Here is a 27234-nt window from a genome sequence, read left to right as displayed (position 1 = left end):
TAACACATAAGTATTGCAGTTTTACTGATTATGTCAGCTGCTGTTGTGGACACAGCACTGGTCACAGGCACAGCTTTGAGGACCATTGATCTAAGCAGTGACAGATCTTAATACTGCCAACACTGAAATCATTTGTAATAGAGCTGCTCTTAGCGGCTGATCAGTTAATAATAACGCTGACATCAGCACCTGTACTTGCCTCTCAACTACAGAGCTTGCTCTTTAGTTGAATGGTAAGATGTTCACCTTTGAACTGTGTGGTTTGTGGTTTACATTCAGCCCATGTCTTTCTGAGAAGTCTGGGCTGAGATGTCAAATAATTAGACATTCAAAAAGGACTCTTTCATGACAACTAAAATTTCTGCAAGTGAGTTTTTGAATGCATTTCTTTCAGATTTGAATGGGGTGATATTATGATCCTCCATGGCTTAGATCCATCGAGTAGACCCCTAATATACACTAACTTTACTTGTAAATGCACCACTTAGGATCAATAAGTTCACAGTCAAAGCAAAAAGGTAAGTCTGGAGATGTCTGTATTTGTCTGTGTGGATCTGTCTTGTTTGTAGTCATCTTCTACCTCACACCTATAGACCTTTTCAGAGCATTTCAAGAGTATACTGATAGCTAATTGATTTACATTTGTGTTTTGTAGAACGACTACAAAAAACTTTCTATGCAATGCAAGGACTTTGTTGTGGGACTTCTTGACCTGTGTCGAAATACAGAGGAAGTAGAAGCCATTTTGAATGGAGATGTCGACGTAAATAAAACCAGTGGGCCACATGGTCGTCCCAGCCTTATTCGATTAAAACTTGCCATTAAATATGAACTGAAAAAGGTAAGAAGGTATGCTTATTTTATATATAAAATATAAAATAAACACATTTGTTTGAGTGTTGATGTCCAATATATTTGACAATATAAAATGTTAGAGTAACAGCTGGTTTCACAGACCCTGATTAGCACTAGTCTTGGACACTAGGTAGTCCAAGAATTTGGTGCTAATCAGGGTCTGTGAAACCAGCCATTAAAGTTTTCAGTTTCTGTAGAAGAGTATAGACGTATGGCACTGGTACTTGAACCATTTTTCATGTTCTGGGAAATTTGATTAAGACTCCAAAAGAAGGTGACACTTTATATGAAGTACCAATAACTTAACACACTTACTGAACACAAAATATGATAAACCTAATTATACAAACTTTTTTTTTACATTGCAAAACATTAATAATATAGAATATCAACTATCAAAACATTCATGACAGGTTGGAATCACAATACTGTAAAAGAAAAATCTCAATGGCAAGTCTGCTACAAAAATGCAAAAAGAGGTCTTTACTTTAAATAATCTCTGTATACCATACCAGCAGCGTGGACCCACTGTAGTTTCCATGGAAATTTGTGCAAATTCTCTGAGATTAAAAAATAGAGAGAGGCTTCCAAGGACAGGATACTTGCCATTTGCTGCCTCTAATCAGAAGAAATGTATAAACAAGCAGAATTCTGCATGTCCTTGGAATAAAAATAGTAATTTATTCAAGGATTGCAACATTACTTTCCCAGAACCAATTTATATATATATATATATATATATATATATATATATATATATATATATATATATATATATATATATAGCTGTGTGAAAGTAATGTGGCTGCAAACCCATTCGATCATATTTTATGGATCTGTGATGGGGTGCTGAAATTATATTCAGCTAGATAATACTTAACCCTTTCATTATTTTTGTCAAGTGGAAGAATAAACTCCTTTATTAACTATATACTTGAACTATAACATTCAAAATGTGGCAGCAGCCTGTGTGTTTAAATAAAAGCCGTTCAACTGAACTTTCAGAACACAATGTTCCAGATTTTAAAACAGAACTCTGTAAAAGAAAAAGTATAAACCATGTGAAATGCTTTTTAATTTTGTTGTAAGCAGCTGTATTTTTCTTTCACAAAAAAAAATGGTGCAAATTAACATTTGGTGTAAATATCGTGGCTAATCTGGCTCAATATGTTTGCGTTAAATGTGGATGTTTACAGTCGCTTGCAGAGCAAGAGTGAAATGGGGTGGAATGTGTGATAAGGGTGGGGAACTAGTGGCTTTCTATGTGAAACTGTGTAAAGATAGAAGTCACATAATGTGTTGCTTAACAGAAAATATACCAATGGGTGGTGGTGGTGGTGGCAAACCCTCCTGAAACAGAACAGCAATGCATTTTTTATATCTCTTTCTTGAAATCATCTGCTGTGATTGCCATTTGATGTGCGGCCTCCATTATGTGTCTTCTTTTCTGTGCGTAGTTCGTCGCTCATCCCAACTGTCAGCAGCAACTTCTGTCCATCTGGTATGAGAACCTCTCAGGACTACGTCAGCAGACGACGGCTGTGAAATTCTTAGTGGTTCTCGGGGTAGCCATCGGACTGCCCTTCCTGGCTATGATTTACTGGATTGCACCCTGCAGCAAGGTCACTTTCCACACATATTTCAATACTGATTTAGAATGGTACTTAAGTGCCTGTCAGTTATATTTACCAGTTCCCAATAAATCTGCCACCTACATTTTATGATTCCCACAAGAGATAATGGCAGGGATACAGTTCTGGCACATAACAATTTATCCATATCTTGGGAACTGCTCCTCCGGTTGTGATCAAACCTGTTATGGGCATTAGAACAGGTTACTGGGGTTACCATAATATAGGTCTTGGTGTAACAAGTCCACTTTGTCAACCAGAATGCTTTTCAATTAGATATCATAGCAAAGCCCCAGTAAAATGAATGTTATATTCTGTTATATTATGAATGTTATATTATGTTATAAATACAGTGCCTGTAAGATGTTACTAAGTAAACTGTATCTAAGGTTCGTAAGATTTAAGCGGTGATCCTGTTTGTGTTGTAGCTTGGGAAGCTTATGAGAGGCCCCTTCCTGAAGTTTGTGGCCCATGCTGCATCGTTTACCATTTTCCTTGGGCTACTGGTCATGAATGCCGCGGACCGGTTTGAAGGAACCACACTGCTGCATAACGAATCCACCAGCGAGCCAGGACAGCTCTTCAGAATGAAAACAACCTGCTTCTCATGGACCGAGATGCTGATCATCGCTTGGGTGGTTGGTAAGTAAAGCAACAGTGTACTGCTTGTATAACCAGGGAATACAGGGAATAGACCATCTCTTATAGCACTATGAGATACTATAATAGATGGGTATCACATTCTGCACCATTAGACAATGCCAGAGGACATGAGCATAAACAGGCAGTGGTGCATTGGCTGAAGAGATGAATGCAATCCCTTTATATCTTGTGATGGGTTGCAGAGTAAATTGAGTTACTGGAGTCTTGCAATTGTAGTTCAAATCAACAAGTATTTTATTTTGCATACAGTGATGCTATTATTTTAACAGTATTCGAACAACAAAGAAAATAAACAAAAATAAACTACACAAATCCTTATTGTACAATATTACAGGGTACAAATGCTGTGCTGTACACAGTTTACACAGGCTTGATGTTGTACATTCACTTTGTTTAGAATCGTTTACTGCTGATCTTTGTTTGTTTGTTTGTTTGTTTGTTTGTTTGTCAAGCACTCTCTTCCAAAGCTCTCCTATACTCCCAAACTGAGGCTATCGCACAGGGCCTTTTATCCAGGTGTACAAATGGGTTAACAAGTAGTCAAATACCAAATTAATCCGTTAATCATTCATTAATTATTTAATTCAATGTAGTTGCTAGTGACAAAATGAAAAACAGAGACCTCTACTGGTCAGAATTTAACACTGCAGGGGATAATGCTTTTGTCATTCTGAGGCTGACATACTTGCTTTGTAGCACTTGTAGCACTTTTCTATCAATTTTTCACATACCATATATATATATATATATATATATATATATATATATATATATATATATATATATATTTATGTGTATGCTATTAACTGGCTAATTCAAGTGGCAGAGCAAAAGCTTAATAGAATATATCATTTGACAAAGTTGTCACAGTTGCTGTAATTAATTAATGCGTTTTTGGATATTTAATCACTTTGCATTAGAATACATTCTTGGTGTTGTCTCTCCTTCATCTAGTTAATCGTCATTCACAGTATTGTATGATATATGCATTATTTTATTGATGCATTTGTCTGCATCTGCACATAACCTTTTAACTGATTTTTTTTAAAGGGCTTCATTGCCTGTGAGGGTTAGTATTTTAAGTGGTGTGCTCTGCTACAGATTCGATTATGGTTGAAAAGAACACAGTTTCTAAAAATATACTCGGTAGACTGGGCATATTGTGTAAACATTCTCATGTGAAAATGAAGATGTTAAATGTGAACGCCAGATAAGTCTCTAGATCTGCTATCGTCTGAACTAACAATACTGACAATGATATGCCTGGATGTGCTTAACGTGAACATATGTACGACTAGCAGGTTATTACCTTCAGCCATTAGAGCAAGTGCTAATAGTAGTGCATTGTCAAAAGATAGCAGGTAAGTGGCATGAATGGTTTACACAGTGGCACAGTTTCATCTGTCAAAGTGTGAAACCTCTGCAAGCCGTATTTATGGTGCCGAGTTAAAGTTGGAAGCAATTAAGTCCTGTTTACAATTACGGTTGTTAGAAACTTTATTAAAAAGCATGATAATTAAATTCTTAATGATCATACTTTTTCCTTTTTGTGAGGTCAAGGCAGGAATGACAGATCCAGGACTCAGATTTAGAAGATTCAGATAAACCCTGGAGAGAAATTGGCAATCAAAATTATTTAATTTAAACTGACCACATTTTCACTTTAGATTTAATCTTGACATTTTTTTTTTAAACCATGGTAATTGTCTCTATTTGCTGTATTTGCCTACATCCTCTTATTATTATTATTATTATTATTATTATTATTATTTATTTCTTAGCAGACACCCTTATCCAGGGCGACTTACAATTGTTACTCTTATTTGTCATTGCCTTTTCACTTGCTTTAAAATAGGTATCTCTGCGTCAGTCAATGCATAATTATATTTGAATGACTGTTTTCACTTTTTATTTCTAGGCATGATATGGGCAGAGTGTAAAGAGATTTGGTCTCAGGGTCCTCGAGAATATCTGCTAGAGCCGTGGAACTTTCTAGATTTCGGAATGCTGGCAATTTTCATGGCATCTTTCATTGCGAGGTTCATGGCCTTTTGGCACGCCTATGAAGCACAGGTCTACGTTGACAAGAACATCAAGGATCTGGCCAACGCAACTCTTCCTTCAGAGATTGAGTACTATACATTGGGTAAGTGTAAACACATAAACAGAGGGTATTATACAAAACACAGAAAGAAAAGGCAGAGGACAGAAGGGGAGTTCTTGTTTCAGATAGTGGCAAACAGGTCTTTGGTACCATAGTTAAGAACCAAACCTGACTGATACTGTATTACAAGATGTTTTCCCTAGGTAGGACTAACGTTTTCTTTTCAACCTCTCCCACTTCTACTTTCCACCTTTCAGTAGCTTGAACTGTGGCACAGCAGACCTTAAAAAGATATTAACATTGAAGGGCTTAAAATGCCAATGAGCTCTCCGGTTCTCATGAAAACTATCTTGTGAAGGTAATTCATTAGACCCTGCAGTGTCATAAAATGTGAAGTTTCCCAAGCCTTAAACTTTCTGTTCTTGTAAATTCAGTAAATCTCATAATGCATGTTCAACACTCTGTCTACCACATTTGAGATTGCCAGAGTTATTTCCAGCAGGTTTGTGTATATCATGTTTTAATAGTTACTCTTACCATACAGTGTACCTCTGTATATTTACAGTGAACCACAAATGGATCCCACATTTAACTCAACAGCATGTAAAATCTACTTCTGTTGGAAGTATATGCAGTGGATATCTATCTACAGTAGTCTCTGTGTATAAGAACACCTCCTTAGAGGACACTGCGGCTAAGGGAACACCCTTGTGGTGAAATGGATTTTTCCCATTGGAAATGCTCCGGCTAAAGTAACAGGAACTTCACTTAAAAGAACACCTTTTTTGGCACCGCTAGCGATTCCTTCACAACTGATACAGTACTGTTTTGTAACCTGATAACTCATCATCATCATCAAACTTAAATTCAGATGGTTTATTCAATCTTTTCAAATGTAACTTGTCATCGCGAGAGTGTCTTGAGGCACACTGATTGGTTTATTCAATCTTTCCAGAACCGGCGTCATTTAATATTGCCTGGTTTTGTATTCTGATTTCCATGAGTGCACCTCATCGCTACAAAATGGCATGTAAACAAACACAGAAACGCGCCGCTGTTTCTCTTGCTACAAAAAGTTGGAAATTGTTCAAGCTCCTGAAAAAAACCTGAATCAGACACAAGTCGCCGAGCATTTTGGTGTTTTCCGTTCTGGTGAGTTGCTTCACCATTCTGTTAAATAATGTTGTGCATGTCTTGAAGATTGCTCCTGTACAGGTATTCATAATGAATCTAGAGCTGCTGCTGCATTTTTTTTAACGTGTGTAGGGGTGCTGTGTTAATTTAGTCAGTTAGACAGTTTATTAATGTTAATTTGTCTTAACAATTTGTTTATCATAGTTTATTAACATACACTTGCCTATTGCTTTTCTCTTACTTATTCTGTTGATGCACGTGCATCTTGCCAAGTAATAAATATGTATTTATTTATTGATTGATATTGTGTCTGGTGATCAATTCCGTCTTAGAGAACACTTTGCTTGCTTCCCGAGGGGTGTTCTCTTAGCCGGAGAATACTGTATCTATCTGTCTAGCTATCTAGCTAGCTAGCTCAAGAACACTTTTAAAAGGGGTAGACGGGAGAGCCCATAATTTAATTTCCGCAGCCATATCTTGCTATTTAATCTTGTGCTTGAATCAGATTTAAACATGCAGGAAGGAAGAGGAGTACATGGACTAGGAGATAAGCAGTGGATGGCGCTCATTACTAATGTGTTTACTTTTCACTAGAGTGCAATGCATCATTTATTTGAGTCAATATACTGTACTTGGCTTTGTTTATTGTGGGAACAAACCTGGCAATTAAACTTGGTAGATGTTTGCAAGATATTGACCAAAACATCTTGTAAACAAATGTTCATTTAATCCCCCATAGGAATGTACAGTACTTCCAGATATGTCAGACCTAAAGTAATTGGAAGGATGGTGTGTTTCAGTGACTGCTCACCAGCCTATAAAACATACAATCTGGGATACACTTGAATAAGTTGTAAGGATGTTCACAAGAATATGTGCAAAATGTACTGAAACAGTATCATGAGACCAAGGTCCTGTCTGCCTGAGCAGGACTATAATTATATTTTAAATGATCTGAAAACAGTTAACACCATAACCATTATTATCTTACATTTATTGTGACTTTCTCTCTAGTTATTAGTTGGAACAGGAGTGGTGAAATTTGGCCCTTTCACTCCTGGTCTTTGTTCCAGCCCTGTTCTTAATTGTTTAATTTAATCAATTAACTCGCCATCCAGTCCCTGAAGTAATTCATTCTATCATTTTACCTGTTAAATCTGGAGTGGAATGGCCCGCCAGGACACGCCTGAGTTAGAACATAAGAAAATCTACGAACGAGAGCAGGCCATTCGAGTCATCTAAGTTAATCTGGTTCTCCTTTCTCTTTGAAAAACTTTCTTTCTTTTTTCTGGTTGGTTTTTTAAAAGAAAGCCATCCTACCATTCTCTCTCACAACAGAGAAGGAACGGAATAATAAAAATAAACCTCAATATGCTTCAGTTTAATAACATGACACTTAACACAGCCCCCCCCCCCCCCGCCCCACTTATGTCTTTATGAACAAATCAGGGAGAGAGACAGAGGAGCAAAACATCTTAGTAGCAATGTTGCAGATCCTCTTTAGTCTAGATTACTGTCAAAAATAAGATTATCAAAGATCATTTTTCTGAACAATACAATATCAAGACTGATCAAATTATTGATAATATCACGATAATGGCTTGTATTCCAGCCATACTGTCTACTCATGTGACCAGTACAGATCCCAGTGACTGCAGGGATGTTAACCCTCAGTGTTATGGATCTATTCCAGTTCAGGTCAATGGATTGATGACCTAGTTTAATTTCACCACCCTGCTAATTCTCAGAAAACGCTTTGATTCCAAAAACCTTGTAAACAGGGACGGGATATTTATTGCAAACAATTGGTTTTTAAAAGAAAACTCTACCTTTTTAATATTAAAAAAATAGGAAGCAAACAACTCGTGAGTGCTTAACAGATCTTGGAATTACAATTAAAGACTGGAGTAAATTATTTGAAAATACACTCTGTCTTATTCAATGTCACTTGCATTGAAAAACAAATACTAGTACTGAGATTTACTGTCTGGCAATGGAATAGTTAACACACCAGCTCAAGAACTCTTTAAACGAGATCAAGATGAATATGATTAGACTGCATTTTTGAAGGTACTATAGGGCTGACTACAATACCTCTGGAAAGAGTTGGTGACCATTTTACTGTAGTTAGTAAACAAACAAATACATATTTCTATTACAGCTCGTATGAAATGGCTTCCCTCGGACCCGCAGCTTATCTCAGAAGGCCTGTATTCCATTGCAGTAGTTCTGAGCTTCTCCAGAATTGCCTACATTCTGCCAGCGAACGAGAGCTTTGGGCCTCTGCAGATATCCCTTGGGAGGACAGTGAAAGATATCTTTAAATTCATGGTGATATTCATCATGGTCTTCGTCGCCTTCATGATTGGAATGTTTAATCTTTACTCGTACTACCTTGGAGCAAAACAAAACGATGCCTTTACAACGTAAGTACTTTCCGTTTCATAATGTACTCAATGTTTAATGAAAAGAAAAACAAAGAAAAAAGATAAATAATTTAAGCAGAAAACGTGTTGGGTTAGGGTTAGTTTATTATTGCAGGTTTCAAATCCATTACATACAATTTACATGCAAATGAATCTAGAGAACCATTGTCTCTGGACCAGCCTTTGAAGATCAGGGGCCGGCACGTGGAATTATTCCCTTCAAGCTGCTGCAATGCTTCCCTGTTTAATTATTTTAATTGGCCCTTTCATGTTATAACTAATACAGTCTTGCATAAGGTCACGTTTGCTCACACATTATCATAATTTCCTTCCAGCCACACAATTTGGAGTGGCACTCTGTACACACACAAGACAGAAACGTTGTCTGTTTAAACTTGTCTCTCTGCAGGTCAGGGAAAGGGAATAAACAACTGCGCCAAATACTTTGTTATTTCATTTAATAGTAAAACAGTTACTAGAACATTTTTGGGTTAGTGTTTTGTGTTTTTTAAAGTTTATTATAACAGTAAAACATGTTGTTGCATATGTCCAATGCTGAAAATCCCTTTATTGAATACAGCTAACTTCCATTTGAGTGTACAGCGCCATAGAAGAAGAAATTATACAGGCAACATGCACTGTGCCGCCCATAGTTCTTCTTTTGAGACTGGAAGGTGTGGAGTTTCAATCCCTTCTTCCTTATTCTGTGCTTGTGGTGTTGGAAGCCAACAGCAGATTGCATTGCGCTGTCACACCCTTTCACTCAGACAGATTCAGTGTTAAACTTGGAATTTAAACTGAAGTAGTGCTGTGTGTTGTCAGGGGTAATAATGAAACAAGCCCTTATTGCAACATGCATCCTGCCCCTTTGATCCATGACCAGAGGGTGCTATCATTAAGATTCTGAAGTGATTTATTGTTTTGCTGTCAATGCTCTCTTACTCCACTAGAATATCGAATTTCCCAGGTCATTTTGGTTACTTAGGTCAGTCTATTATATTAAAGCTGAATATTATTCATGATTCTATATAGACCACATTGTTTTGGTATTCCCATCATAAACAATGTTCACAAAATACTTACTTAACCACCTCAGTACAAATATTCCTTTTGCTAACAGCATGTAAACTAACTATAGACATCTATGCAAAACTGAATCCAGAATACAGGACCATACCGAATAGGGGCGACTTCAGCCCTCAAAATGTATTATCTCACATGTTTAAGGTTATGTGGTTGAATACCTAAAAAATAACATTTGGAGGGAGAAAGGAGGAGAACAACTCTATTGGAAAACAGTCAGGATTTTTTTAAACCAAGGTAATTGACTTGGCTGACTAGCCTTGGTAACAAATGATTTAGTCGTGTAATGTATCACAATTAGCAACAGAATTCTCTGCCAAGATGTTTCTGAATTTCTGCCGTAATAACAGATTGATTAGAGAGCCAGCGATGTTCATTGATCTGACCTTCTGCTGTCCATCTCTCATGCTATGGGCCCAAAGGAACAAGGATATGTTACTCAACAGTACTGTACTGATTCATATATTACATACATACATATATACATACATACAATTGTACAGTATGCATGTCATCTTTCCCCTTTCTTTTCAGGGTCGAAGAGAGCTTTAAAACATTGTTCTGGGCCATATTTGGACTTTCAGAAGTCAAATCTGTTATAATTAATTACGGACACAAGTTCATTGAGAATATTGGCTACATCCTGTATGGAGTTTACAACGTGACCATGGTCATTGTCCTGCTGAACATGCTGATAGCGATGATCAACAGCTCTTTTCAAGAAATTGAGGTAAGTTCAGACATTAAAACAAAAACTATTCCGACGGATGAACTTCAATGAAAACCATCTAACATCTGGTCTTCACCTAATTGACCCACTCACACGTTATCAATGTAATCACTTGCATTACCTGCCTTGTTGTTTCCAGGTGCCTGAGAGTAGATTGATATCATATATTCTTTGATTAAAGGCTGCAGATATTTTTCATTTTAATTTTGAATCCCAGTCGGAATCAAAACAACTTAAAGGATGCGCGTCCTCATCGGCTCAACAAGTTAAAGCCCTGCCTCTGTAACACACTTCAGTGTCTGACAGGTTCTGGAGGAAACTCCCCAGGCTGGGCCCTGTCCTCCAGGCTTGGTGAGAGCCACTGCTTAGCTTTAGAGAGTGAAACAAGATGACTGGATTGGCAGCGGGACCGCAGGCTGCCCGTTACTCTTTAGCTCTCCTGATGGGTAAATGACTTGCCGTGAGCTGTGAGGCGAAATCGGGAACTGGCCATTTCAATAAAATAAAGTCCTTGTGACCTTCGTCTGCGAATAAAAAAACATTTTTCACCCTTCATACTCTGTATACAGATTTATTTAACTGGATTACAGTTTCCTTATAATTAAATGTGTGACTCACATTGTTTAATACCTGTCTTTGCAAGCTAGACTCAGCATTTGCTTCCTTTTAAATGTAGGTTTTTTAGTGAGATGCAGTAGCAACCGACTTATCCTCAAAGCCTTCTGGGGCTTACTGCAACCCTGCATTGTATTTCTGTGTTGGTGGGTTTGAAAGAAGCAGCTTATCAAGCATCTCTTCCCTGGCCAATTCCTGTTACACTGATTTTTTTAATTAAATTGTTTTATCAGCAAATGGAAGATATGGGCACCAAGCCAAGCTGCTTCAATATATACTGTTAAAATGTTAATAAAAAGAAATACAAGGGCCTGCATGGTACTGAGTAGGCATCTGATTAGGCATCTCAAAATGATATTACTGGAATTTAAAACCACAGCCTATGTTTATCTCATTTTTTTATGAATATTTCATACAAGCTCCATTTATTGGTAACAAAGGGGATTCTTGGATGTAAATGATGTAATATAATTTGAATGCTAACTGCTGTGGTCTGCGCTGTTATCAGTTCAGATTAGTTAACAGTCACAGCGTTCTCCCGAGGAAACTCTGAAAATGTAGGGGCAGGACAAGGCACACGTGTAGCAGTCAATGAGCGTGGTCAATGAGGTTGTGTTTTTGGTGTGGTATGAGACCACTGTTTCACTTTTCATGGCACTATACCTTTATGTTTCAGAAAAGGGTCCCGATTGTTGTAAAATCTCATTGTCAGTAGATGGTTAATAATTATTAACAATGAATATGATATTAGCATGTTATGACACATTACGAGTGTTATGCTTCATGCCATGTTATAAATCTTTGTTTGCTGTTACCATATTGTATAGAACCTTATTCACAGTGCTATTTATAAAACTATAGTGGCATATATATATTGTGACACATAAGGACTCCTTAACCCAATATCACTATGCCAAAAATAAGGGCACTCTAAAGTGAAAATACTGTGCAAGTAAAAAGCATTACTACCTTTATGAAGGCTGTTTTTATTATTAACTATCTAATATTGTTTATAACATCCTTTATACCACATTAATAGATGCATTATTGAATGATTACAAAGGGTCATTAGTTGAATTTTAAATGTGTAGGCATATGCTCTACCTCAGTCCAGCTTCCATCCCTTGATTAACCGAGAAGTCCTGATGAAGTCATGAACTGATTACCTTGAATAACAGAAAATTCCTGATTTAAAAAAAAAACAAAACGGTAATGCTTAGTAATAATAAAAAGCAATACCATAATTTACTTGTAAACCCCTGTTAATACACTGGTCTTCTACAGTAATGCTTTCTAAAACACAAAAGACAGATACTTTTAATTGCATTTTTTCATTTGAAGTTATAGTTCATTTCTTTCATTTTTTATTTAAGAGCACTGGTAGAATGTCTTCAATGGAATCGCTTTATAAAATTCTCACCAATCTTCTCTCTGCTCTTTGACATTCCATTCCAAACTCTCAGCTGGTCAGCTGCAGTTGTTCTAATAATAATGCATACAATATATGTGTTCTATTACTGTTCTTGTGCTAAACCAGCCTCTCATGTCTGTACTGTCATCTTGCAACACAGTACACTAGAATACACATCCTCACTGGCTCCCGGTATACACATGTCTTCTCTTTCAGAGGACAGAGAGGATATTTTTTGTTGTATTAAACAAATGTGTCCACCGGATATCTTTATAGAAAGCTTAGAAGCCGAAAGCACAACAAAATTACACTTCATATACATAGAGAGAATAACGCAGACACAATTTTAAACCAGAAAGAAATAAAAACTTCAAACTCTGCAATGTTTTTTTTTTTTTTAAAAGGCTTTTTAAAATATTGGTGTGTACATGAACGTAACCACAGTCCCTCGACTGTCACCTTGCCTCTGGCTTGTCTCCGGTAGGCCGATGCTGATGTGGAGTGGAAGTTCGCCAGAGCTAAATTGTGGTTCTCCTATTTTGAGGAAGGCAGGACGCTCCCAGTGCCCTTTAACCTGGTCCCGAGCCCCAAGTCTGTGATCTACCTTCTAGTGAAAATAAAAAGCATCATAGTGATGCTGCTCCGGTGTGAAAAGAGTGACCTGAAAGGGGATGCTGAGCTGAACGAGGTACGCAGCGTCATTCCATAAACATAGCTCGTTCCTTGAAGGTGTTGCTGTTTACCTTTCATTTCAATGGAATGTTTTACTTTGCTGGACGTTATAAGTTCACAGTAACAGCTGAAAGAGAATTTCAATATCTCCCCTAAAAGAACCAGAAATATGCACATACCTAATTAAACATTCTTACAAGTCATTATGAACTAGTCTCCCTAATTCATCCCAAGCTAATAGACACAGTAACTGGACTCTGCAAGCTGTCCTGAAAATGGCTAAATAAATAAAACCATTCTATAGTCTGCCATATAGTGGCTGAACATATCAATGCATGTTCTGTTTTTGGAAACGGAATGGCCCACACCCAAACAACTTTAAAATATTTGACAAAGGTTATTGTACACTTGAATGGATAAAGATTGACCTTGGCCTCATAAAATCATAAAATCTCATTTCAGCTTGGCCAAAACAAACATTCCAGTGTCAGAAGCTCCGCCTCGCATACACTATACCAGGTAATATATGTGTCTACAGTTTACTGGATTCCCATTTCCTGTATGTATGTATGTAGGTACGTATGATTCTAATAATGAAAATAATGTTTCGTATATGTAGCCACCTAGTGGACGCTAATTAAACTGTGCCATTATTATTATTATTATTAGTTTATTTAGCAGACGCCTTTATCCAAGGCGACTTACAGAGACTAGGGTGTGTGAACTATGCATCAGTTGCAGAGTCACTTACAACTACGTCTCACCCGAAAGACGGAGCACAAGGAGGTTAAGTAACTTGCTCAGGGTCACACAATGAGTCAATGGCTGAGGTGGGATTTGAACCGGGGACCTCCTGGTTATAAAGCCTGTTTCTTTAAGCACTGGACCACAAAAAGCCTCATTGCTACTCATCCATATTTTTACACAAATTGATTTTCTGAATGCCTTTTTAAAATTATTTTTCAGAAGATAATGAAACGCCTCATAAAACGATATGTAATAAAAGCACAAATCGATAAAGAAAGCGATGAAGTCAATGAAGGTAAGTTCAGTGTTTTTTGCAGTTTTACACATGCTGTTTATATACAGTACTATACTATCTAAACTGTAATTATGTTGTACTCTACCAGAACTAACAACATAGGTGGTACAAAATTGATCATAACATAAATGATCTCTATTACAGTAATGGTTTGTTTGTTATTTGGGTAGGGGTGGGTTGATGATCACTTAGGTACAGAGACTGTGAGAGACTGCAAAATTCCCTCTGGCAGTAGAATAGGAGGCTATTGCTACTCTAAAACAGGGAAGCCTCTGCTGCTGGATATTAGATATGTTTTTGACTTACAATGTCTACAGTTCTCTGGTTTTATCATTACAGCATTTAAAAAAAACTCACCCTGTTGAGTAAATATGTCCATTAATGAAGCTATTTGAGCCAGCTGCTTTATGTAGATTTTATAATCTGACATAGTCACAATAACTTACCACTGGGGCCCTTCATTTTACTTTTGCTACATTTGATAAGTCATCAATTATAGACTTCTGGCAAGCCTAAGACTGTTTGATGACCAAACTGCTCTGTATTAGGATAGATCAATACACATACATCTTGGTCCGATGAATACTGTATTGCGTGTAACAATGCAACACTTTTATGAAATGGCCAATGCTGACCATTTTCACTACATGTTTTCAGGTGAACTGAAAGAAATCAAGCAGGACATATCCAGCCTGCGTTATGAACTACTGGAAGAGAAGTCCCACAACACTGAAGACCTGGCCGAACTCATAAGAAAACTCGGCGAGAAACTGTCAATCGAGTCCAAACTTTTAACAAGCACTGAGCATCAGAGAAAAGCCTGACAAACTGCCAATTAAATATCTTTTTAAGTATAGCGGTTCAAGACATGCACAATGATGATACCACATACAGGGATTCATGAAACTTTAACACACGCTTTAAATAATGAATCTATCGTAGTCATGACATTTTCCTTGACGGTTCAGGAGTTTATTCTCATCTTTCCAAACACTTCTATACACTTTTTTTTTTTTTTTAATAAACGTCTTTCAATTAAGCTTGAATTTGTTTAAATAATTGTACAGCACAAAATAGGTTGTAGGTCTCAACATAAGTTTCTCAGGCAAGGTGCAATTTGAAATGTACTCCACTTTTTTTTTTTGGTCTTTTTATTAACTCATGAATTATTTTTGCATATCACAGAAGTTCCTGTATTAGGAACAAGTACTGTATTTGCAATCAAGAGGTAGGCAAGAGAGCACTGTATGAATAATAAATGCAGTTTGGCTCTGCACTAATGGGTGACTAAAATTGCAGACCTTAAAGATATGTGTACCATATATTTCAAAATGATCCAACTGGTTGAAAAAAAAATATTTTACATTATATAGATAATGCTGATATGTTACATCATTTTGACCCACTTTTATGTGGTGTGATATCCATATACTTTGCCTATAAGCCAATCCCTGACCTAATATTGGAAAAGCAAAACAATGTGATATTGAATGGGGTAAGCTGAAAATCACTGAATGCTTTTTATATTTGCAATAAGGATGTCAGTTAAAAAAACAAAAAACAGATACGTCCTCCTGACATCCGTGTTTATTATTCTGAGAAATGTAGATCTACCTTTAAACTGTTTAAAAATAGCAACATCTACACACTACGTCTGTATGAGTTATACCATTATATAAAAGCAACCTGTGAGATTGTCACATAAAGTCATGCCAAAAACTATTATACCTATCTATCTATTATAAAGATATACCCTTTATTTTTGTTTTTGTACTTAATATGCGATTTTTCTCATATGGTTAAATACAAACTTATTTTCTACTATCAGAAGGACGTTCTATGATGGCTATTTAAAATAAACACTGTAGCACCTTTTTAATAAAGATTTGCAGTTGTTAGAAACCCTTTGTAGCCCAGTATATTAGTTAGGCAATAACTTGTACTGTCTCTATACAGTTTGATTCTGCCTCTATGTGTATTTCTGCCTGACTGGTTTATCCATCACAGAAATGTGGGTAACGTTTGGCAAGACAAAAATAAGTATTTCATTGATTTGCAATTATCCATGTAATGTGATGTAAAGACACCTATAAAGCCTGGTGGATAGGGGCTCTCCAGGACCAGGGTTGGAGAGCCCTGCAGTAGGGCAATGTAACCATATTCAAATGACAAGATAGCAGTATTATTCCATAACTTAATATCCAATGTTTTAAATAGCTTTCTCTATCAAGCTGGTTTGACAGACCCCTTCAATAGGTAAGTTAGTCAAAGAGTAGTGGTGATCAGGGTCTGTGAAACAAACCATTAATTGGAGCAGGAAAACACCTGAATACGTCTTAATAAACAGAATATATGAGCATGACATTGCAACGGCAGTCTGATGTTGGGTACGCTTCTGCATGTATATATTGACAGTTCTTTAACATGGAAACGGAACTTCAATAAATGAGTCATTGCATTTGAATGAAATACTTATTTATGCCATCTAAAATAGAGCGTTACCAACATGTTTATACTGAATAAAGTTTGTAAATACACAATTTCTTTTTTTTTTTTTTTTTTTTTTTTTTAATAATAAAGCAATTATTTTGAACAAAGAGCTTGGCCTGTTTTTCCATGTATTCAAGCTAAGAACAACCAAAGCCACTTCCAATTCCAATTCAAAATGTGGTCAAGTTGGGATCAGGGTTTGCAAGATTAGCACAATGCACTTGTCATTACAATGAAGAACCTGTACAGCTTGTAACTACAGTATGTACAGCTGTGGTACACAAGTTTTGCATAACGCTACAGAGTTAACTAATTTTGCTTCATAAAGTCAAATGAAACCCGTTGAATACTGTTACGACTATATAACTTGAAATACTGTGCTACTATTATGGCTTCTGGTAGACTTTTGCAATATTTCGTTTTTTTGATTACATGATGTAAATAAAATATCTAAATTGTGTCCATATAGGTTTAAAAAAAATATGTCTCAATCCTAAAATACTAGGTGATGCAAAACTTTTGGCCACAGCTGCATACGTTGGGAACATGTTAGCACAGGCTGTAAATGCATAAACACTAAGTCCACATTTTGCTCTTGATTATTTTACTTATCTCACCACTGAGCGAGGTGTCTTTAGGCTCAGTGTCTGCTTGCATTAATTACAATAAAAACGTTTAGCATACTCTGTTTGCATGTGCATTTACTGGCTATAAAAAGATATACAGTATGGTACCACAGCATAGGTACAGTAATGTACTTATCTTAATCCCCAGTGGTTCTCTAGAAGAATGTAGAAAACGTACAGGGGCTGTGAAAGTCATTCGAAACACTGGAATAGCCTGTGAATAGAATTCTCTGCAGGATGCTGTGCATAACCCAATATAGTAACCTTAAACTGCTGCATGGACCCTGTTAGGACAAGGTCATGTTTGCTTCACCCCCCTAGATCCATTATAAATTCCTTTCAAAGATTAACTGATAGTTTTTGTTCTGTTCATACAATAACAGTTTCTCAAAGTGTAAAAGAATGACAGGCTGTATAATGTGGACAATGTATTATTCCTCTTATTCCTCTTTTTTAAATGTCTTCACAATTGCACATCTGTTGACAAATACTGTACATAAAAAGCATGGCTAAGTGCCGTTGTCGAATGGTAATTAAAAATGTCTTTGAAATACACCAGAACATGTAAATGATCAGAAGATCACTGTAATTATAAATGTACCATCACATGGTTGTATTTAGCTTCTACTCTTAATAAAAAAAAAACACACCTCAAGGGATGTGCAGCTGTAAATTCTCTTATCCTAATTTACTCTTCTTCAATGATGATAAAAGCTTGTACAGAAGCTATCACATGGGGGTGGTAGAGTGACATCCTTTGAACAAGTACTGTATTATCCAGGGATGAAGAAACTATGGTTTAAAACATAAGAAATATTTTTTTTTTGTTGTTCTGTGAAGAAAAAAAAAAAGTCATATTCTTTGGCAGTGCTTAGAAATACTTTATAATAGTTTGATGGAATCCACATATAAAAGTCAAGCCCTGTGTTTATGAAACTTACATTATTGCATTTATGTACCTTCTTCCTCTTCTCTGATTAACACTCTTAGGACTGCGTGTCTTTTTAGCATACATGTAGTGTGTAGCTAGAGGATCCGGTGCTGTTGACGCTGATGTTGGGGTTTGCTGGGGGGAAAGTGCAGGATCTTTTTGTTTAAAGTTCACCAGCATTCATTATCAATATTCCAGATACAGTGACAGACTCTAGGACTGCATTTTACTCATGAGGCCGCTATACTTATTGCTGCTTCTAAAAGGACCAAATAACAAGAACTGTAATCATTTCTGTTAATAATGATAATGACTATGCCTGTGTGCAGGTATTGCTTACTAATGCTGAATACAAATACAAAGCTGTTATTTGGTTTGTTATTTGGTACTTATAATTGATCATTTGTGATTTGGATGTGGAATGTCAATGTTGGAGCAGGGGCTCAGGTCATGACTTCTTTAAGGTCAACGCTGGTGCATTAGTTCAGCTGTTGCAAAAAGAGCTCAGAAAGTGCAATAAAAAATCATTATTATTATTTATTTCTTAGCAGACGCCCTTATCCAGGGCGACTTACAGTCGTGAACAAAAATACATTTCAAGAATCACAGTACAAGTAATAATACAATTAAGAGCAAGATAAATACAATGACTTTGATTCTAGCAAGTACAAGTATGACAAAATACGATTCAATAACGGAGCAGATAACAGTGTCAGTGATAGTTACATCAGGATATAATTAAATACAAAATACTACAGATTAAATAACACTTGACAGATTACAGTACTCTAAAGTACAGGATTAAATGCAGTAAAATAGGGGGCAGATAAGAGCATGTAAAGTGCATTTATGGAAGAAAAATGTTGTAAGCAAAACTGCAAAATCTTGAGACACAGCAGGAAAATGGAAGATCAGATGGTAAGAGTGTGAGAAAGTGATGTTCTGTGGAAATAACTGTGCTTAGAAAAGGGGATGTAGACTGTAGACATAGGAGGCCATAGCTGTACATATTTATTTGGGATATAAATATGGTATTGCTGATGCAGAGAAGGAGACAGAGGGGTTGTTATTCATTATGACCTCACCATGAGATTTAGCGTCTGCTGTATCAGGAACGCAGTGAGAGCCTCTCCAGAACAGTTGCACAGTTTGTACCTTCACGAGAATGATGCTTGAAACAACAGCTCTTCGGTTCACATTGAAGTACATTGAAAAACATGGCATTGTTTAAAAAGAATGGCAAGACTGGATATGAGTGAAAAAAACACAACTGTAAATCTCCATGCATCTGCAGTTTTAGGCATTTTTAATAGACCTCAAAATATGTAACACTCTAATTAAATAAATAGATAATAGAAGCAGTTTAATAAATGTGGTGTCCTATTACCCTGCCTGGCCAAAATAATGAAAACATTTACGGAAAATTCGAAAATGTATGATAAATGATGTGGTCACATGGTCACATGATCCACAAGACCTATAGCTCTGTCCAAAAGGTTTGCATCCCCCTATAGAATTAACTAAATTTGCTTCATAAAGTCGAATGAAACCTGCTGAATAATGTTATGTTAACATATTGAATTACACACCGCTTTGTATTTTTCCATATACTTAATGATAAACTGACAAATGTGACATTTTGAAATCCAACATGAAATACTGCACTACTGTCATGGCTTCCGGTAGACTTTTGCAATATCATTTTGTAGTTTATTTGATTACATGATGTTAAATAAAATATCTAAATTATGTTCATATAGTTTATTTTTATTTTTTATTATGTCTTAATCTTAAAATTCTAGGGGATGCAAAACTTTTGCCCATAGCTGTATATAGTGTAAAATGGGTGCAGCAATAATCACTGGGAAGCAGAAGGATCTCAATGACTTCACAAGGGGCATGATTGTGGGTACACTGCAACCAGCTTGTCCCTCAACTCAGTGTCTGCATTGACCGATGTGTCCATCAATACAGTTTCCAGAAAGCCCAACCAGGGCAGCAAGCGGGTCAACAGAGAGTTGAACATGTTCAACGTACAGTATGGTGACAAGAAGACAAGCAATAGATGTGCTACAGTGGCCCAAAACACAGAACCCACCACCAGAAAGACACAGAGGTTCCCACAAGGCCGTTCTTCAATTCTATAGCCGGCCAGGGAACATGAATATGGCACTGGGAGAATCCTTCCTCAAGTCTCCTCTCTTCTTTGCTGAGGTGCCAAACGAACCAGCATGACAGATGAATGGAACTATACAGCAGGTACAGATTGAGGAGTTGGGGTTCTTGTATAGCTTACATAATGAACACAGGTAAGCGTAAAAATTAATTTGGGTGGGGGGCTTTAAATGAATTACTGTATGAATGTTTATCTGTCTTTGTGAGTAGAATCTCCACATCAAGCTTGCCAGTGATGCAGAGCTGTTGAGTCAGTATGTGTACACTGCATTGCACTCGAAAACAAGAATTTGTTTCTTTTCTACTTCCAGCACTACAGGATTATCTGCCACCTTGACATTTTGCTGATCTGAAATTGGATGAACTCATACAGGGTCTCCATGGAGACAATATGGAATTAAATATCTAATATTAGCTTCAGCTATTTAGCAAGTAAGGATGGTACAGATGAGACCCAGGGCATTTTTTTTATATAATTATTTTGTGCAAATATAAAAGCAACTAAATAATTATTGAAATAATGTTCTGTTCTTTACTTAATGCTTACTTAACTTCGCCTATGGGCAGATAATTAATATTTCCCATTTCTCTCTAAATGGAATATTGCAGTTGGAAACAGGTGGTGTCATACACTTTGTAGAAATCCCATTAGAACGGGATTACGTAATTCATGTCCGTTTCCTGGCTGTTCCTCCTAGCTGTCGGGTTCTAATTGTGAATGGCGCTGGTTTATAATACAAAACATAAACAATAAATCTGAAATGCAAATGTAAACTGTGAGGTAGAATCCATTAATTCCAGGGTCACAGAATGCTGCTTAATGGTCCGTTAAGAAAGTAACATAATATTATAAATTCTTCTATCAAAATTCCTAATGGAACATCGTGTTCTCATAACAGCTACCACACGGCAGCTGCTCCCAAATAGAAAAAGAGAGGGGCTTGCAGAGAGAACAGTCTGACCTTGCTAACTGATTCTGTTGCTCTGTACATACCTCCCTGGAGGGGGTGAGGTGGGGGGGGGCTTAGCTATAACAATACATGAGCATTGTAGGTGGTGCAATTTGGACATCTCAACTGTAATACAGTGAGGTGCATGCGTCAAACCCAGCTCCTTACAAGGTCTTGATGATAGGCACTTAAATGGGATTTGTTAACTGTGTCTGTCCTTTTTTTCTTATGGCACACATGCTATCCATAAAACTTTTAAACAACCACATATCTTTGATCCTAATAAGAGAATAACAGGCAACTTACCTAACATATTGAGGCAGTACCAAAAAGTTAGTCACCCAAACACACAAGCAATCTTTTGCCATGGTCCCTGTATTTTAAAAAGATAAGATAAATACACACTGTATGTATCCCGCTTTTCTACTGGCACATTTAAACAATGACGTTATTATAAAGTACAGTACATTAGAAAACCATTGAGTATCATCAGCTTCCAGCTCTACTGCTCCATTCAGATACCTCACCCAGCTAAGCTACCACACAGTACAGCCTTATTATGTTATGTCATGAAATGTTAGTAACCAGATCTTTTTTTTCATTGTGACATACTGCACCGCACATACAGTCCCTTGCTAAGCATACTGCGTATCATTTAAACCCAACACTGTTTACGAAATACTGATATTCACAAAATCTGAAATATTTTAAAATAATCATCGCTGCGTCCGCCCATGACATAAATAAGTTTTTTTTATGACATATCCTCTATTTATGCTGAGAACACATGCACAGACACCAGTGCCGGTGCACTGCTTGGCTCTCTTATATTATCATCTCAAATTCACCTGCAAGCACCTTCCTCCCCTCCTCCACCAGGATGCTTACTGTGACAGTCCTGCTCCCCCATTCTCTCGTTATCTGTTGAAAAGTTTGGATCACCCAGGTGGCATTAGCAATAGGCCATAATTGCTTAAAAAGAAATCCCACACTTGATAATCACCAGACCTTTCCTTGAACTTATGGCAAATAATGAATACATTCATAACTGCTGTCCAGTGATCTAGACCGGCCTGTGTTTTACATTCCAGGCCTTATCACATATCATTCTGCTTTCTCATAAACTACTTTACTCTGTAGATCCACTTCTGATTAAGGTTGTTGCAATCTACTCTATTAGGGTGTAACAGAACCCGCCTGGACACAGAACATCCAGCTGTTCAATCTATTTATCCACCCCCCCTTGTTTAAAAGAATATTGGGATTATATGGTATCTACAGTATGGGAGCGTGGAGTTGAATGAAACGATATTGACAGTAACAGATATTTGTTCACCATAAACCTATTGAAGATACGTCATCTTGGACCAGGCGTCAAGTACGTCCAAGTGCTTACTGCATGCCTAGACAATGCAGGGCAGTGATTAAGGGCATGGGAGGACCAGCAATGTACTGAATAACCATGTGATGCTGGCTTGGCTAGCGGAAAATGTGAGTGCTTTGAACAAATATCAACAATGTACCCATAAGATTCTCACTTGGTTTCATTTTGTGCTGCCCACCCCATATGAAACACAAGCCTCGTTTCTTTTTTTTTACAGGAACCACAGACTTTTAAAGAGAGTACACTGTATACAGCAGACTGTCACTTTGATAAAAAGAGGCTGGTTGCCTAGGTAACAGATATTGTACAAGTCTAAGATTGGGGTGCTCAAAGATACAAGATAAGATAATACTTTCTTTTGTTCTGGTCATCTTGACATTTCTGCAGCCTGGGCAGTGAATAAGGAGTGTAAAGGACATTTTTATTTTTAAAGTACTGTCTGGAAATGTGCATTGGCCAAAGGGTTTAAGGACCACAGCAGAATTTAATTTAACTGACATTTGTGTTTGCTGCATTTTAAATATTTGTACTGTATATCTTACTGGAAAGTTACCCTTTCAGATACAAAACTTGAAAGAAATTTAGAAATTTGAAAGAAACAGATTGCAAGCCTTGTGAAACCCATCTACTTAACTACATAATACAGAGCGGTCCAGATGTAATGAGGGGACTTACTAAAAAAATGAACCTAGTTATGAATGTGTGAACCATGTGTAAAGGTGGAAACACCAGCAACATCAAGCGCAAAGCTTACTGCAAGAAAATCAAAAGGAAACATGAGCCAAACTGGCCGATCACTCGGTGGTCCTGCCTATGTCACATAGAACAGGGGAAAGCACCCAACACAGTGATCACAAATCAACAAGGTTTGAGTAGTTGCTAATAAGAACCACTCAGAAATGATTGCAAACATAAAAAATGAAAAATGTTAATACAGACCCCGGGACTGCATATTGAGAACTGCAGCGTGTGCACAGGGTCAGTTGAAGGAATGTCTCCTCTTTCCAAGGCTCACAGCTTATCTGTACACAACAAACAGTGCAAACAGATTACTAATTAAGGAAAAAAAAGATTTTAGCCTCTGATCCCATGTAATGACATTTTTATGCAGTAAAATGAAATGTAAAAATCATTAACTGTTTCAGGTCACTAATGAACGTTCTAGCAATGTAAGAGATTTGCAAAAGAAACTCAAGGGCACTGTGGCTCAAAAGCACTGGTTAACTTGTTTTTAGTTATTAATAAAAATAAACAGAAATGGATTCTACACTCAAATAATAATAAATAATGACCCATATTTAGGTTTAGGTGTGGCGGTAAACCACTGTGACCACTTTTCTGAACATCAGGGCAATAGTTTTCTCAAGTATAGTCTGTATCAAGACCTGGGCAACAAATGTCTGGTTTTGAAAAATGAAAATCAGGACTGGCTTTCATTTAGGTTGCTGATCAAGTTATTAGCATTACCTTTTGTCTTTTCTTTTGGAACTTTGTGCAAAACATGTGATTTGTCACATTAATTTCAGGCACATTTACACCATTATATCCAAGTCCAAATGATCAAGCATGAACGGTGAGTTCTGCTTCATTGTTTTCTGTTTAACAGATTATTTTTCAGCCTTGATGTTACAGATAGCATAATAAGAGCCAGATACATCATACTATAGCCTCTCTCAACAGGGAGTGAAGCTAATGAAATGTCACAGTGACCATGTGTGTTCAAAAGGCTTGTCTTTATGGTAATAATCCACTGACAACAATGGAGAAAGCCTGCTGGTTTTATTTTCTTATTCATTTGGATTCTATTTATTCTGATGTTCAGTCACTGCACCGACAGGCTTGCTGCATTGAGATACGAGTTTAAAAGTAAAGTCATGCTGATAAAGGTACAATCTGGAATTCATCTAGATATATTATGTATCACTTATTTATCTATAGCACATCAACTCATAAATACAGCCAATAATAACCAGGAACTTATCTTCTATTTACAGTTAACTGTGGTAATTTACAACTACGGATATATTCAGTGAACTATTTCTAACTTTGTTGTACTACTCTACAACTATGGCCAAAAGTTTTCCATATACTTAAAAAAAAAACTGACAAAAGTGGAAAAATGTGACATTTAGAAATCTAACATGAAATAGTGTACTACTATTATGGCTTCCGGTAGACTTTTGCAATATCATGTTGCAGTTTCTTTGATTACATGATGTTAAACAAAAGATTTAAATTATGTTCATATAGTTTTCTTTTATTATGTCTCAATCCTAAAATTCTAGGTGATGCAACATTTCTGGCCGTAGCTGTAGACATGATTAGAAGTCTGATATTCTGACCTTTATGGAGCACTTCTATTCATCTTCCAAGTTGTTAAATCCTATAGTATCTACACAGAACCGGGTAGGCTGCAATAAACCCAGTTTCAAAAAGGATTACAGCTTTTAAGCCTCAACACACCTCCGACTCCTTTGGTTGTAATGTATAAACAGCCATGAAGTGTGCTCATCCACTCAGTAGTGGTTTGTTCCCTTTACACTCAACAGGCCTATACTGTGACGTTTACAGCAGTTTAAAGGTGGAAGAACATTTAGTCAAACATCAAATGTCTGAAAGTCAAGAATCACTTCAGAAGTCACAACGATAACAATAAGGGATGTTACCCTTAAGCAACTGTTCTTCTAACTTTGCTTCAGCCCCACTTCTGTGAGCTGCATCTTTTCAAACTATCCCAGTCAATCATTGACCTCCCCCACCAAATAAATACCATGTTGGTCCCTTGCTTTCGCACACATTAGGACTTATTACACCCAAGGGAATTATGCAATTTTTTTTTTTTTACAATTTAATAAAGGATAATACAATGTAGCCCATTTAGAAGGATGTGATGAACGGAACTGGCTATTGCATACACAACGTTACACGTTTTGCAAAAGTGTTTTCCTCCGTCTTTTGCTCTTTTGCTGATATATTTGCAAGGTGAGACCTTTGTAGTGGTGTTTTTTGACAAGACTGTTTATTGTTACCTCTCTGTCCTCAGCATATGAATAACATATTGAATTACATACCACTTTCATCTTTTTCCATATTATTTAACAAAAAAATGGACATTTCGAAATCTGACATGAAATAGTGTACCTGTTGTGACTTCCGGTAGACTTTTTCCGATATAATTTAGTAGTTTATTTCATTAGATGACGTCAAATAAAATATATAAATCAAATCCATGTAGTTTTATTTATTTTTTTATTTTGTCTCAAACCTAAAATTCTAGGTGATACAAAGCTTTTGGACACAGGTGTATACTGCACATTTGATCCACTCCTGTTGCTAGACAGTGTGAGTACAGTAAAATACTTTCAGAGTTGACGTACTTTTTGCGTGGTATGAAAATTTAAACGTAAAGGGTTTCTGTGACTGAGGTGATTCTGATAGTATCAGCCTATGACTTAATTAACTCAAAACAACCCTCTGTGATCGTGAGCATGGTTTAAGGTTAACAGATGGACTGAAGACTTCCAATCTCTCATCTTCCCTGAGTCTCGAACACAGCCCGTCAAGTCCTTGACATGTATGGCTTCATTAACAAGGACGGAGTGAGGATACTAACTGCAGGTGGTGCAAGATAACATGACTGTAACATAGCGTGGCAATGAATGCCATTGATTAACTGTGTATGGGCTACATCTATTTTGCTTCTCATTAAGAAAAGTGAAACGTTCCGTTTCTGTGTTGCTTAGTACGTTGGCCAACACAATTCCTCAATTAAATCTGGAGTATCTTGTATTGCAGTCAGTGGAGCGAATTTCTGTTAGTTGTAATGTGTTACAGTGTGTTCTTTTCCCAGGGACACAGTGAAATAGGACCCACAATCACCCTCTTTAATATGGTTGGCATTATGTATAAAATGCCTTTTGCTAGACTTCATATGGACACTTATGTGTACTGAATATGTATAAGTGGCTGACAGAGATCTGAGAAGTAGGATGTTTGTGCATATAACCGTCTTCTAATTGAACAGGTTCAGAGCAACCCTAACCTGCTTGATAATTAAAAGAACAGTACATCTTTCTGTAAGGAATTCCAGTCAAGAGAAATAAGACTGCATCAGTTAAATCACCCACTGACAAGCGTTTATGCTTAAAGAAACGGTATGAGATTCCTCACAACTTATATAACATTCAGAACTTGCTTGTTAACGTTTTTTCATCATCCTTTCTTTGAAAAAATGCAAGCAGTAAGAAGTTGTATGCATCATAGCAAGTTGTGACAGCAAGCGAAAAGACGTCAGTGCTTATTTGCACATTGA

At 36.8% G+C, this 27234-nt stretch overlaps 1 protein-coding gene across 1 annotated transcript in view; it reads left to right on the top strand.

Annotated features, from left to right (window-relative positions):
• The window catches only part of LOC117405188 (short transient receptor potential channel 6-like), a 33114-nt gene extending 16215 nt beyond the window's left edge, over positions 1–16899 (top strand). Inside the window, exons 3-12 of the mRNA XM_059030952.1 lie at positions 656–841; positions 2313–2477; positions 2915–3128; positions 5068–5295; positions 8549–8813; positions 10431–10626; positions 13137–13340; positions 13787–13843; positions 14291–14366; positions 15024–16899. Coding sequence (XP_058886935.1) covers positions 656–841; positions 2313–2477; positions 2915–3128; positions 5068–5295; positions 8549–8813; positions 10431–10626; positions 13137–13340; positions 13787–13843; positions 14291–14366; positions 15024–15190 — 1758 coding nt within the window. The 3' untranslated portion in view covers positions 15191–16899. The remainder of the gene's footprint in view (positions 1–655; positions 842–2312; positions 2478–2914; positions 3129–5067; positions 5296–8548; positions 8814–10430; positions 10627–13136; positions 13341–13786; positions 13844–14290; positions 14367–15023) is intronic.
• Positions 16900–27234: the final 10335 nt, after the last annotated feature.

The sequence above is a fragment of the Acipenser ruthenus genome, chromosome 9, assembly GCF_902713425.1.
Source record: "Acipenser ruthenus chromosome 9, fAciRut3.2 maternal haplotype, whole genome shotgun sequence".
Taxonomy (NCBI): Eukaryota; Metazoa; Chordata; class Actinopteri; order Acipenseriformes; family Acipenseridae; genus Acipenser; species Acipenser ruthenus.
This window is presented reverse-complemented; position numbering and strand designations above follow the sequence as displayed.